Source organism: Pinus tabuliformis, chromosome 9 (assembly GCF_031772625.1).
Source record: "Pinus tabuliformis cultivar Carrire ecotype Pingquan chromosome 9, CPIR1, whole genome shotgun sequence".
Taxonomy (NCBI): Eukaryota; Viridiplantae; Streptophyta; class Pinopsida; order Pinales; family Pinaceae; genus Pinus; species Pinus tabuliformis.
The window spans coordinates 498,559,720-498,575,924 of NC_142307.1; the positions used below are offsets into that span (position 1 = coordinate 498,559,720).

Genomic DNA, 16,205 nt, shown 5'->3' on the forward strand with positions numbered 1-16,205 from the left:
CATCAAGGAATACAATATCATTTGAGGACTAGACAACTAGCAAGAAAGGGACATAGGTCGAATTGTTTAGAAGCATTGATGACCTATTTTGAGAGACCTATTATTAAGTTACAACCACCAAAAAAATTGAATATTTTCTGTAAAAGTGATCGCAGCCCTGTACACATACATATATATGGAGATCGAATCTTAACTTCTTCCACTGGAAAAATTGTAATCTTTCCTTAATATGGTGAAAAATTACATGTAGTATATGCTATTCAACATATGAAATTTGTGTCCATATATCTATAATATCTACAAACCATTCCTATATATGGCTGTGTCAATATCAAAAAATCATCAGGTAGGATGATGTTGTGTCAAAAATAAAAAAAATCATCACACAGGATGATGTTGTAATAGTGTTCTATATAAACATATGTACACCTCGCAGGGTGTTGATCATAAATAAAACTAAATTATCTACATCATCATTATATGTTCGATAATCCTTAAAAAAAATTAGTGACCATCCACCTGATGGTAGATTTGGTCTATATAAGGTCTGTGGTAGTACTGGTACTGTGAGGTGCCCCTCTGTTCTTGGATTATCCACTGTCCTCCTCGCAGGTGCATGGATTCCTTGGATAATCCTTCGGCACTGTGGTTATGCTCCCTGTAGATATGACGAACAAGTATGGAGTTAAATTGAGCTTTGAGATGAAATACTTCGTCTAGAAAATTTATGAGTGTGTGAGTGTGACATCTAGTATTCTGATTGATCCAATTTATGATAATATTTGAGTCACCATATATCTGTAACTTTCTGCAATCATGATTTAAAGCAAAATGCATAAGATGACGAAGAGATATGAGTTCTGCATAGTTGTTCGTTTCTACTCCTAGGCCCATCTTGACTTTGTAATAATGTTGTTTTGATATATATAGAATGAAACAACCCCCACATCTTTGTTGTTGAGCAGCTCCATCGAAAATTGCCCATGTAATGGAGTGGTCTATGGGATCAGGGGCTATTGGTCTGCGGGTCTGAGGAGAAGAGACAGAACCTTAACTACTGAGAAGCCAACCCAAAAATGATTAAATAATTTCTGTTTTGGAAAGCATATTAAAGGTCTATACTCAAAAATATATATACATCAATCTATGACAAGGATAGAAACAATACATCACAATAGGAGAAGCTTATTCATCTCTGACTATAACAGTGAAGGAAGGAGCCTATCTGAGAACTTGTAGCAACTTCTATATCCTATCCTAATCTGTAATTGAGAAGAACAGTGGTATCATCTCTTAGATAATATCATTGTTTGGCTAGTTGGAAGCATCTAGCTTCTTGGGACTTGCTTGAAGCAAGCTTGGAAGACCTTATAGGTCTATTCTACAAAGATATACTGTGAAAATAGAAAGCCCTAACCAGAGGGAAGAATACCTATATTAACACTCATGTAAGATTGAAGTATGTTGGAAGGTTATCTTGTGTTGATCACCTTGAAGAGCATCCTGGTTTGGTGATTTCCCTTGTAGAGGATCATGACATCATTGGAGATTGCAACACCCTTGAAAGGCAACTTTTGGCTTTGACATCTTGGAATCAATAGGAAGATTGTGGCAGTTGTGGAAGTGAAATTACCTTGGACAATGTAATGAAGGAGAAGGCCTTGCAGCAACTTCAAGCAATATTGGTTGACTAAGGTATGTAGTCATAAGGTATGTGCATTTGCATAATTGAATAAAAGGTTACTTTTTTTATTGTGTTGGGATTTTCTATGTATATCTTGATCATAGGGTTTGTAGACTTCATCATTGAAATCTAGGAATTACAAAACCCTAGATGATGCTTGAAGTAGAAAACCCTTGTCAAGTGAGAAAAACACTAACCCTAATTTGATAGAAACCCTAGCTCTTGATCTTGATAAAGGTCATGAATTTTGTAAAAGCCCTTGTTGATACTTAGAAACCCTTGTCAAGAGAGAAACATTAACCATGATATGTTTATTCCCTTATAGAAAGCCTTATTAAATTGTGTTTATTACGTGTGTACTAATTTATCATCAAATAAATGCCAAACAAATAGAGATGACAAGAACACAAGACGTAGGCATCATGCCAGGGAAAAACCCCTCCAACAAGGGAAAATCGTTAAGAAATTCTCTTCTTATAAACTTCAAATGAGACTTCTAAGACCATAGACTCAAGACCAACACACCAAGACCAGGTCAGCCAACCAACTAAGAGATCTGCTTCTCGAACAAATTCTGTTGATAACTTCTACATAATTCAGTTCCGTGTAAAACCTAATATCACAAAAAATTCTCACAGCAAAGCATATCCAAGTTGAATGACGTCCTCCCATTTCTTTGTTGGATTTCTTGCCTTTCGCACTTCTTTTCTTGCCTTAGATCAGATTAGACGATTTTCACTTTGATGTGTGTCAAATGGAGGTCGAATCCCTTCATATAGTTAGGCTTCTTGTGGATTGGAAGGGCTTTTTCTAACTTGAAGGGTGTTGAGAACTCTAGGGGGAACAAGTGTAGGTGATTTCTCTTACTTTGATCGTTGTTTGTGATGTATTCTTACTTTACTAGATTAATTTCTTCTTTACTTTATTATTATTAGTGTTCTCTATCATCAAACAACTACCAAATCATAAAGAACAATGAGACAATAGGACACAAGATATAGATGATCAACTTTGGCTAAAACCTCTCCAACTGAGAGGGAAAACCCATCAGAATCCTTCTCTTCTTATGGAACTTCAATTGACGAATTCCAAGACCTATGACAAACACCAAGTCATCCTTCCTTCTTGATGAACTTTCTTTCCAGCAACAAACATTGACCTTCCAGCAACTTCTCCAACAACTTCTCTAGCAACTTCGACCCTAACAACAATTTCACAACTTCAATGCAATTTCACAACTTCAACCTTGCAGCTCCACAACTTTGATGCAACTTTAGAATTTCGTCTAGCTTAGAAATTGTAGAAACCCTAACGAAAAAGAGAGAGAGAGAGAGAGAAAGAGGCCCATAAACTTCGATCTTTATCTTCTTCTTCTTCTTTGTCCTTTTCCAACTTCTATCTTGAGGGGGGATCAAACTTGCTTGAATGAGTGTGCAAATGAGGTCAAATTCCTTCTTATATATAGGCTTTTATGGGGTACAAATTGCCAACTTGTCCCTTCATGTAGGTGAACTTGATCTTTGTGTCATGACGAGGCCTTGGAGGGTCTTTTGATTCTGTTTTGACTCAATAATTTTTTCTTTACAATATGTAACTGCCCAAATGGGTCTTTCTTACATGACAATGGCTCAATTAATTTTATGACAAACTTAGAAGCACTCAGTGGGTGGTTGACCTAAAAATAAATTTCCCTTGAGCACGAAACCCATGCCTTAGAAATACAAATAAATATTTTTTCTCTTTTCATTAAATACATAAAATCACAATTACATATGCCATTATGAAGACCAAATCTAGTTACATATTTCAACACTCCCTCTTAACTAGGGAAGTATTCATAATCCATACAAGGTATTTGGACATTCTCAATTTGAAGAATTCTCATAAGAAGAGTTAGATTGATAACCCATTTGTATAGCATCACATCATCCAACATTGTCACATAGCAAGGCCTTGACTAACAACTCTATCTCTCCACAAGATCAGAGCACAATGTTGGCGAGACTAATGATCTATAGACACCCTCGTCATTGTCCCTCTTAGAACATACCGCACCTGAGTTATCTCAAAGTATGTTCCACCAGGACTATTCTTATCTTGGATTCTCAGTCCTCAAATAATATCAGTCCTCTACGACTACTCTTATCTTGGATGCCCTACCACATCCTCAAAGAGTATCAGATGCCAAATGCTTACCCAATCCTCCATTCTATCTTCCTAGGTGAAAACAAGAATGATGTGTCTATGTCTCCTCATGGCCTTCACTAAGACTTACCACTGTTAGTCTTGGTCTAATGCATGACACTTGAAGTACAGAACCATATTTGTCACTCCCTCTTAACTAGGGATGACCAACACATTCCATAAAAGGAATGTATTCAACCTCCCTCTTAATCAGGGACTTGTCCAAGCTCCCTCTTGACCATGGACTTGCTTCCAACAACTCTTTAGGTGGAGATCATGGGACAACCAATTGCTTGAAGAGATCCTCCTTTCGATGTCATGAACTTCTTTTTCTTTATTCAGGAGTCTTCATCTTTTTGGGACTTCTTCGTAGGGCATCGACCATCCATCACTTTCATTCATGAATTATGTCAATCATGTCATCCTTTCTTTCATTGGAAAGTGATCCATTAGTCCATATATGGCCTTTCCTTCATGCCTCGCCACCTTCTTCACATCATGTTTCCATCATGATCTTTCATCCTACCACATGAGTGTCAGTGGTAGATGACATTTACAACTCCTCTGGTAGTTTTGCATTAGCCCATCTAGATATTATTCAAAAATAGAAAATGAACATTAAATAAAAAATGCCTTTGTGATGGTATTTCATCATGAAATCTCCTTGTTTGCATCAGCATCTTGCATATATATTTACACATCTCCAAAAATATATACAATGTCAAGTGTCTCTTTCTTTTTCAGACTTTATCAGGATCTTCATATCTTTTCCATGGAGATATCACAGTGAAATCTTACAATCCTTGGATGTTGATTGCTCTCTCCGTAGTTGCATTTTTCATGATCTCTTCTTTTCTTTATTCACACATTTCCTACCAGGAACTTCCAATCATAGTTCCTTCAGCTTTGTCAACCACCTCATATTTCATATGAGGACATGTTATGTTGATTTCATCTAGTCAATGTGTGAACCATGCCTTCGTGCATCCTTTTACAGGAGGAGATCCTTTCTTTTGATCATGCTCTTGAGGTAGAGCACTCATTCATGATATCTGCAACCATATGACATGACGCTATTTTATCAAGCACAAACATACATACCTCATCTCTTTATTTTGGTCATCTATACTTCCTTTGGAAGATTCCTTGATTGAAAGAACTTCAATCCCTTGACCCACTACACTTCTTTTGACATCATACCATCATCCCATGAATCCCTTACAAGTTGGAATTCTTGGTGAGACACTTCTTCCAGAAGGTGAATCTTCCAACGGAGGATCTTGATCATCCTCATCCTACAAATGCTCCTTTTGAATGATGTATAATGAGCTTTATATTAGATGAGTTTCTTTTTCCCATAAGTACTAGTCATGCTTCTAATGAGGTTACCAAGAGCTACATCCTTCTATAGGTGACAACCATAGACTTCTATGTCAATTATTTTTCATGCTTCTTTATGATGATGTCACCAACTCTTCCTTTCAATTGTATGTTTCTATGATGCTATCTCTTAAAATTATGCATCCTATCATGCTTCTAAATATTCCTACCATGATAGTTATAGTTTACAACAAAAAATTTGAAACATAAACTTGAAAAGAACTAGGTCAGGAAGACTATCTGAATCATAGTAGAGATCTTTTACTTCCTCCTTGGATTTCTTCTTTTCAGCTTCTTCCACTTCTTCAGTGATATTCTTCCCTTCCTCTTTTGGTGTTGTCCTTCTTGAGCTTTGGACAATCTCTCTTGTAATTCCCATATTCATGACAACCATAGCATTGAGCATTCGACATGTTGTTCTTTTTTTGAGGACCAAACTTCCCTTTTTCTTCTAGGCATGGTAGAAAAAGCTTGAGCTTGCTCGCTTGTTCCTACATTGATTTTTGCCTTCAGCCTGGTTTCTTTGATTTTGCACAATGATCACATTTCATTGAATGGAGTAGCTTCCTTCTTCCCATAGATGCTTGATGTGAAGTTGCCTCATTCCTTTGGTAGTGCATTAAGCGATATGGTAATCATTTCCTTATCAAACGTTATTTCTCCCAACTCTTGGAGGAGTTCTTCTTATTTCTGACACCCTCATAAAGTATGAGGCTATTCCTTCATCATCCATACAGTTGAACTTGCCTCAACTATCATTATGTACACCTGCAACATCTTTCTAGGTAACACAAACAACATGTTAACAACATAACCAATAACAAATATCAGACGTACCTCACCATGACAGTCTTTCTCATCCTCAACATCTTCATGGTCCATCTCCACAAGAGTTTTCCTTCTTACATCAGAGTGCCCAAGGATCGAACTTGATTACCAAGTTTCTATTTGCTTCCGGAGATCGTACTTGATGTTGATCATTAGAAGATATATATTCTAGCAAGAAAGTTCTTTTATTAGTTACTTCAGGGTCTTTTCAATTCCCTTCCTCCATCATGCTCATTATTTTCAAGGAGTCACCATCAAGCACGATAGTTGCTTTGCTTCTTCCTCCTCATCTTGCTTTTACCTGCAATTCTTTGATAGCAAGTACAACCAAGCAAAATATACAAGTACAAGTGCATGATAATAGATTTGTCAGACAAAAATCATGACATCTAATGGATAAAATGAAGGGCTAACTTGGTGATTTTGGGGATATTGGTCTTGGTCTTGGGTCTTGAAGGTATTACTTTGATTTGATTCTATAAGAAATGGATTGTTTGGGTTTTCCCCAGTTGTGGGGGTTTACCTTGACATGGAGCTTATATCTTGTGTTTTTTATGTTTGTGATTTTAATGTTTTTTAATAATTGTTTGATGAAGAAGTAAAAACAAAATAATAAAATTCCAACAAATATCACAATTAATTATCATGTAAAGGAGAATCAACATAAATATACAAATACCTTGATTAACTAACATGGTATGAGAGCTAAGGTTTGTTAAAGTAGCAACTTGAAGATCACTCGTTGTTGGCATATCTTTGATAAGTTCGTTGTTCTGGTTTCTGAGGAATACAAACTTCAAATAACAAAATTTGGATTCCTCTCTGACCTTGTTCTATAATTCACTATCCCATAGCTTGTATTGGTTAACAAAAGCTTATTTATGTCACATATGGCATAAATAAAATTTAGATGAGCCCGCATAAGTTCACAGTGACATGCATCAATCTATTATGGTGTGTATAACGTGAATAAAGGCTTGATGAATATGTTCTATGATCAAGAAGAGGCTTGTGAATACCTGTATATATATTTCAATAACTTGCACCTATAGTTTGTGGCTTTTACAATATTCAGATCCTCCTTTTTGTGGCTAAACTAGAAAGGGTTGCATTACAATAGCTTAAGGTTTGAATAAATATACTCCTTTGTGGATTAACAAAGACTTGCTCTACAACATAACTAACATATGGATCGTTTAAGTGGTTCGCTACAAGGTGGCTTCGATTGGATAAAAGTGTGAACAATTTATGTTATCATTTCAATTCTTGTCCCATCGTTTGATGACATCGCATGTCGCACTTTGTATAACTTGTATTATCCTATGGCTTGCATAAGAACAAACAACTCGTTTTAAAAGGCCCGCTCATACTATATGGTCTTGATCTATGACATCTGTGTTATGTGATTCATCCGAGGCTTTCTCTATCCATTAAACATATACAATAGATATGCTTCTCTGGCTTGCTACTATGCTCCTTTGTACATCATATTTGGTATAACAATGGAAACATACCTGGGAAGACTATATCTCAAAATATTATGAGATACAAACTCATGAAGTATTTCTAAAACCCAATTTTTGTGACATTACAATGTGTAGTTCTTATGGTTATCTCTAAAGTCCGTGACATCGAATTTATATGGATCATGATTTATCTCGTGCATTTGGAGCTCATATTGGCTTATTGATCTCGATATACTAGCGTCACTACAATTTACAGTGTACTCTATGGCATCGTGATACTCTGTGGTATGATTCACTCTGTGGCATATGGGACCTTGATAATTGACTATGATACTCCTCCATGGTCTAGCAGTGATTCAAGTTCTTTCTAAATGGAGACCGAGAAGATAAGAATTGACAACGAAAAGAGGAGTATTTTTGGGCACATTTGTGTGACAAAATTATCTATATATAAGCCAAATTTGTTTCTGTGGTTTTGTAGAATGTTCCAGCCCTTGTCTAGGTGTAGGACAATGGTCTTGTGCTTGTTATGGAACTGTGGATTAAGAGTTGCAATACTTCTGTAGATGCACATAAAGGCCTTAAAGTGAGGATTTGTTGTTTTTTTGTGAGTATGTTCTGGTTGTGATTAGGGTTGATATTGGGATGTACAGGTGCCCTAATAGAGGGCCGAAAACCTCAGAGTTTATGCCCAAAACCATAATCTTAAGAAGATGGAGTAGTCATCTAAAAAAGGTATGTTGATTTGTTTCTTCATGTTGATTGATTATTAGGTGATGGAGAGTTGTCGCAAGGCTCTATGGACATCAGTTTGATGCCCTAGATTAGGGTTGCTTTGGTATGTGGACAATGAACCTAATTCAACTCTAAAATTCTGCCCTAGAAACTTGGTGAAGTTTCTGTATACAAGTGGAGAGGGATGAAACCCTACATGAGTTGGAATTATCTTTGTTTTTGAGGAACAACATGCATCAAAATGAGCGTACAAATCTGTGGGAAATTAGATCCAAGTGAGGAGACAAAAATACTTTCAAGTATGGACAGAGGTAGGGTGAATTGGTTTTGATTGAATGGCTATCATGAAGTATTGAAGGTGATGTAAAGAGGTATGTTCATAGAAATTTGAATAACATTTTGTTGTTACAGTGGTCATGTTGCAAGCTTGTTCTATTAAGAAGGTAGATTGATGAAACCCTAAGTACCTTGTATGCAGGAGGTCATTCAATGTTATGTGGGTAGTTGACAAGAAGCCCTATGTTATGTCACCCTACGAGCAGTAAGGGGATGGTTAGTGGGAAGATTCTTGTAACCCTAGTTCAATGATTTAATGATACAAATCATTGATAGGAGGGCAGGTCTAGAAGTCCCTAGGATAAATGATGTTGGAGGATCATATTAATGCTAGAGGGCAGCTTTGGTGAATACACTAAAAGTTGACGATTTTGGAAAAATGAGACTAACAACTATAGGGAAGATTCATTTGATACTACAAAGTTGCGTTATCTGATAACGATTAAGTGGAATAATGGCATAAGTGTCCTCAGACACGTAATTTTATTAATCAGAAAAAAAAAAAAAAATTACATAATTTGATTTTGGAAGAGTTTACACCAAAACATCCAAACACTCTTGCGATGAACTATTTATAAGCTCCATGTCCTAACTACCTCTAATTATGGATCACTTATTAAATAACAAGTGTCCATTTACAATAAATGCTATTCAAACCAACTAGCTAACAAATCTCCTAAAATAGAGCCTAAGATACGACACATTTGGAGAGTCATATCTAGTTACAACAAAATACTAATTCTAAATAATTAAACATTCTAGAATAATAAATATAATTTAATATCTTAAATTAATAATTATTTTATTCTAATTTTATAACCTATGATAAGATTGTATTTTTGGATCATCTAACATTCCCCCCTATGATCCAAAGATACATTACAACAGATACCAAGTTCATCCCTGAACTTAGTAAATTTTATTCTGCCAAGCGGTTTCGTGAAAATGTCGGAGATCTGATCTTCGGAAGGACAATAAACTGGCTTGAGGACATCTTTGGCAATGAGAGACCTGATATGATGATACTTGGTGTCCACATGCTTTGTCTTGAATGAAAACCTGGGTTCTTGGCAAGTTTGATGGCTGACTGGCTGTCAATGAATAATGATGTAGCTTCTGTCTAAGAAATGCCCAAGTCCTGCAAAATTCTGCGCAACCAAACAATTTCACATGCTGCTTCCCATGTTGAAATGTACTTTGTTTCTGTTGAAGAAGTGGCCACTGTAGCTTGTTTTTTACAACTCCAAGATACTATTGTTGACCCCATGTTCATTAAATAACCTGATGTTGATGCTCGATCATCAATACTTCCAGCAAAGTCGGTATCAGAATATCCACCAAGTACAAAATTTTTAGTCTGTGTAAAGAAGACCAAAATCTTTTGTTCCTTGGATATATTGAAGAACTCGTTTCGCTGCATTCCAGTGGCTATCTCGTGGTTCCTGCATAAAGCGTGAAAGAATAATGACTGCATAAGATAGATCAGGATGAGTATTTGTCAAATAAATCAAGCTGCCAATCAATTGTCTGTAAGTGGTACTGTCCACCTTTCACCCCCTTCAAATTTTGAAAGTTTCAAGTTTTGCTCCATGGGTGTGAGAACGGGCTTGCAAAGCTGCATGCCAAATTGCTAAAGAACCTCTGCTGCATACTTACTCTAAGAAATGAAAATATGATGCGGACGTTGGAAGACTTCAACTCCAAGATCATAGTGAAGTAATCCCAAATCTGTCATCTTAAAGCCTGCATGTAACTCCTTTTTCGCCTGTGCAATATGATCATCATGGTTGCCAGTAATGATCAAATCATCTACATACATAACAAGAATTACCAGATATTTTCGCTGTTGTCGCACATACAAAGTATCATCAGATTCACTTCGTTGAAAACCAGCTTTCTTAAGATATTCATCCATATTTGCATACACTTCCTCCTATAAATCCCCGTGGAGAAAAACACTTTTCACATCCATTTGATGAACTTTCTATCCTTTCTGAGCGGCCAATGCAAGTGTTAATCGGATGGTGTTCCATTTTGCTGTAGGAGCAAAAGTTTCCTCATAATCAATGCCTTCCTGCTACGCAAAACCTTTTGCGGCAAGTCGTGCTTTATACATTTCAAGTTCTCCATTCTGATTATACTTAATTCGGTAAACCCATTTGCATCCTATGGGTTTAACATTTGATGGACAATCAACAAGTTTCCAAGTGTTGTTATCAGTTACTGCGTGATATTCTTCAACCATAGCCTGTTTCCATTCTCTATGTTTTACTGCTTCTTTGTTTGTGGAAGGTTCAGTAAATTCATGTGTTATCAAGGCAAAATTGCCTTCACTTCTATGTGCTCTTTTGGTGCCTGTTTTATTTTGCTCGTCAGGCTTTACATCTTTCAAAAGTTGAACTGCCCATTTTGGTAGTTGGTGCTCACTTGTTTGCACTTCTGTAAAATCTCCATCATTGTAAAGAGGATTAATATAAACTGATGTTCTTCGTTCAGGGGAAGAATCTGGAGAATCACTGTCAGAAGAACCACTGCTGCTTGGAGATGCGGATGAACTGCTAGAAGACCCAGATGATGTTGTTGATGTAGATGGACTGGATGACTCGTCTTCAGAGGAAGGAAAATCAAGTTCATACCAATTTGGTGAAGTTGGTTGACTTTGCATTTTACCATTTCTTTTACTATCCTTAGTTTCTAACTTGTGAAGAAGATTTTCAATTTCTTCAGCACTCTTACTCTCAGTTTCATCAAAAATGAGATCCCTGCTCACAATGAATTTTCCATTGGTCAAAAGACGATACCCTTTCTTCTAATCAGAATAGCCAATCATTGTGCATTTTAAACTTCTTGAGTCAAGCTTAGTTCGTTTTTCTTTCGGAACTAAGGCATAACATATTGATCCAAAAACTCTAAGATGTTTAACTCGAGGTTTGAAACCAAACAAAGCTTCATAAGGTGTGATTACATCTAAAGAAGAAGTTGGAGATCTGTTTCTTAAGTAGACAACTGTATGTATTGCTTCTACCCAATATGTTGGACTTAACCTCTTGAAAGTTAACATGGATCTCGCCATTCCTAGCAAGGTGCGATTCATTCTTTCAACTACTCCAATTTGCTGTGGAGTGTAAACATTAGTAAGATGTCGTTTTATGCCATTTTCACTGCAATAAATTTTGAATTCATTTGAAGTGAATTCTCCCCCATTATCTGTCCTGAGAGTACCTATCTTTTCTTTGACTTCATTTTCAACAAGTTGGCGTAAAATTTTAAACTTATCAAATGCTTCTGACTTGTTCTTCAAGAAGTAAACCCAAGTCATTCTGTTGAAATCGTTGAAATCAACAATGAATAGCAAGAGATATTTGCATCCACCAAAGGAAGTTTGTAGTGGTCCACAAACATCACTATGAACTAGTTGTAGCCGCCTGTTTGCATGCCATGAACTTGTTGGAAAACTTTCTCGACTTTGTTTGCCATAAATGCAAGCTTCACATTTTGCATTTTCCTTTTGGAAGTGGGAAGTCCTTTAACCATTTCTTGTTTCTGCAATTGAGAAAGACTCAAAATTTAAATGTCCATATCTTACATGCCATAGTCTTACAGGTGAAATACATGTACTCATTGCCCCTGCAAAATCAGAATGCCTTGGAATAACTGTCCCTTTCATCCGTCACAATTTTCCATCTTCATATCCTCTCATGACAGTTTTCAAACTCTGTTTGACTGAATTAATCTTGACTAAACCATCTTCCATAATCACCTGATGTCCGGCTTGTCGAATAGTGACTAAAGAGCAAATTTTTCTTAAAACTTGGTACATACCATACATTGGAAATCATTTTTTCTCCAATGCCAGGGAGAAACTTTAACTCCTCCTTTTCCATAAGGAGTATGTTTTGTATCATCAGCAAGAAAAATGGAATTAAGTTGGCAATCTTGAAAATTCCAGAAAAAATCACGTCGACAAGTCATGTGCTGAGTTGCCCCAGAATCCAAGATCCAGGCATCTTCATAATCACTTCTAAGATGGGATGAAAGTTGTGATGCTGGCGAGGAAGTAAAAACATATTTTGAGTTATCATCATCTTGATCATTTGCAAATTGAGCTGAGTGCTGCTGAAACTTGGGAATTTTATTAAGAGATGTTCGACAATCTTCAGCATAATGGCCAACTTTGTTACATCTTCGACACACAATTTGACTTAAATCTCTTCCTCTTCTTGAAGATTGTCCTCTCCCTTTGCTTTGACTTCTATGTTGAGATTGTCCTCTACCTTCATTATTATTTCCTTGTCCTTGAAAGTTGCCTCTTCCTTGGTTGTTTCCTCTACCTTGAAAATTATTCTTCCTGAACTATTGCCTCTGTTAAAGTTGTTTCCTCTGCTTTGGCTTCGACCTCGACTTTGTGCTGCTTGATTCTGATTGCCTTTGCCTCTGCCTCAAGAACTCTCTGCTGATGATTTACTAGTGCTGGCCTCTGTGAGAAAAACATCTTCACCAACTTTCTTCTTCTTCCCAAAGGTTTTATCATGTTGAGTCAACATTTCACAAAGCTCATCAAAGTTTAGTTTCTCTAATTTCCCAGTTAATTGTAGAGTCTCCAAAAATGCGTGTAGGAAGAAGGAAGTCCAGCTATTACAATTGTTACCATAAAACTATCATCTATTGCTGGAAAACCAGCATTAATGATTTCCTGCCTAATATTCTTAAGTCTTGAGATATATTCAAGAACATCACCTCCTTCAGTTAATTTTTATGTAACAATTTTAATTGTAGATCAACTTTCTTTGATTCAGGCTGAGTATCAAAGAGGTCTTTAAAAGTTTTCAAAGCAAACCACGCATCTGTAGCATTTTCTATATGGACATACATTTCATCATTCACAAAAGATTTAATAAGAGCTAAGGCTTTGGCATTCTTAACTTCCCATTTTGCTAGTGCAGCTGCATCTGTGGGTTTATTTGGCTTAATATCTCCATCACATATACCTTGCCATAATTCATTGTAAATGAGAGTGCTTTCGATGAGACGGTGCCATGTTTTATAAGATTTTGTGCCTTCAAGTTTGTCAGAATCAGAAAACAAATTAATCAACTTAGACATTGTAGCGTTGAAGCTTCGCACCAAGAATCAGAACAGAAATGACAAGATGGAAAACACAACACACCACACAAAAAACACGATCTATCAGGGCTTGGCCTTGACCCTCGTATAGTCGTTGAAGCATGAGAAAAATAATTGAGCTTTGCACTTGGCTCTAGTCAATTTCTCAAAAATTACAAGGTAATTTTCAAAATTTGGCTTTTACAATGATGTTCTTTGCAAAACTTGGTAAAAAAAAAGGTTACCCCCCTCAAAGCAAAATTACTTTGAGTTACAATGTCACACTCATCTCTCCAAAAACAAATTACGAAGAAAAAAAACTCCTTATTACTCCAAAAATTACAAATTTCAATCACACCTTATTTCTCCACAAAAATACAAAATTTCAAAATATAATTACACCTTATCACTCCATTAAAAAAACTCCACCTTATTACTTCATTAACTTTAATTTCTTTTAAATCCCATTTAAATGAATTTCATCAAATCCCTATTTAACAAAGTGAATTTCAATCTACTTTTTGAAAGGCACTCTTTAAACCATTCATAGAGCGCACATCGTGTCAATGAACTGAGAAATATAATTCAACGAAATTCTTGTACCATTTGCAAAATCGCTTCGCTGGTTGGCTGGCTGGCTTTGAAGACTTTTGTTACAGGCTCTTGTTCCTGGGGAGGCCGACGTGGGAGTGCAAGGTCATCGCTTTAATAACCTTCCTCTATCTATCTACATTCACTAACTCCCTTATTCGTCTTTACCAGCTACAAAACGTGATGAGATGTCATTATCTGCTCTGACGTTCTTATTGGTATCGTTGCCGCTTTTGAAATGGAATGTCACAGAGGGGAAGGTTGAATTTGCAGAGTCCTCTGGAAGAATGCAAAATTCCAGGGCAGCGGAAGTGGTTTCGCTCTGTAGGAAAGTAATCGATGATGCCAACGCTGCCTTCAGGGTACCATAAGCAAGCTTTGGCAAATACGTGAGAGTCGTTCCAGGATCTATAATAAATCCGCCAAAGCCATTGTTGAGGCTGCCAGGGCATCGGCTACGTTTAGGCTGATAAGCTGAGAAGCTGGGTTTATAGCAGTTATCCCATTAACAAAAAGACTCCATATGCTATAAACTTTGTGATTTGTGTCCACCGCTATACAAAAAACCTGCACAGATGGGTCAGCGCTGAACAAACTCTAAACGTGAAACTGTTTACAAAAATATATTCTCATCGACCTGCAACAAACTCTACAAACTCTCTGTACAACTTGGATTTGTATTCCCATTATAAAGTTTCCGTCACCATCAATTCACAGGCAATTAACAATGTTCCGGCAGCCAGAAAATTACTTCTCTTTGGTCACCGAGCACGCGGCTGCACGCGGATGCCACGAGCATTTCATTTGGTTGCGGATAGTGGGGACTCGTGGAGTCCACGGGCTCTCATCTACAGCTGAAATTCTATTGACAACGCAGTTTTCACCACATTGACAACGAGCTCTATGTAGCTTCAACGTAGTTTTCAGCACAAACAATTCAATGGAATTTGGCGATTGGGAAATGATCTTCAACGCAGTTTTGATAATAATTCACAAAATTGATTTTCAAATTTAAAAATCTAAAATCAATAAAATAATAACATTTCTTCTTTTTGGAACAAAAACTTGACAACTTCCATACCAGTTATTTGTTGAACAATTCAATGGAGTCTTCCACAAACTTGTAGAGCTGGAATTTCCTCTTCACATCCACAGTAGCATTACTGGAACTCTGATACCACAATAATGGCATAAGTGTCCTCAAACACGTAATTTTATTAATAATAAAAAAAAGAATTACATAATTTGATTTTGCAAGGGTTTATACCCGAACATCCAAACACTCTTGCAATGAGCTATTTACAAGCTCCATGCCTAAATACCTCTAATTATGGATCACTTATTAAATAACAAGTGTCCATTTACAATAAATGCTATTCAAACCAACTAGCTAACAAATCTCCTAAAATAGAGCCCAAGATACGACACATTTGGAGAGTCATATCTAGTTACAACAAAATACTAATTCTAAATAATTAAACATTTTAGAGTAATAATTATTAATTTAATATCTTAAATTAATAATTATTTTATTCTAATTTTATAACCTATGATAAGATTGTATTTTTGGATCATCTAACATTCCCCCCATGATCCAAAGATACATTACAAAAAATACCAAGTTCATCCCTGAACTTAGTCAATTTTATTCTGCCAAGCGGTTTCGTGAAAATGTCGGAGATCTGATCTTCGGAAGGACAATAAACAATAGATTGGATAACCTTGTATTGTAATCAATCAATTGAAGGAACTATGTGATGGACTACCTTCAAGGCATGAAGCAATGCAGTGCAAGAAGTATTGTTGGACATAGTTCAAGATGCAGTTGGTGATGACCTCAAGTACAAGATCATAGACTATTAGGAGGTAGATTTGGAGCCCTAGTTCAAGAAGTTGCA

General features: G+C 36.4%; 1 protein-coding gene across 1 annotated transcript in view; it reads right to left on the bottom strand.

The window, feature by feature from the left end:
- Window positions 1-330: 330 nt before the first annotated feature.
- The window catches only part of LOC149149397 (uncharacterized), a 79,649-nt gene continuing 63,774 nt past the window's right edge, over window positions 331-16,205 (bottom strand). The window contains exon 5 of the mRNA XM_089440222.1: window positions 331-658. Within this exon, the coding sequence (XP_089296348.1) occupies window positions 505-658 (154 nt within the window). The 3' untranslated portion in view covers window positions 331-504. The remainder of the gene's footprint in view (window positions 659-16,205) is intronic.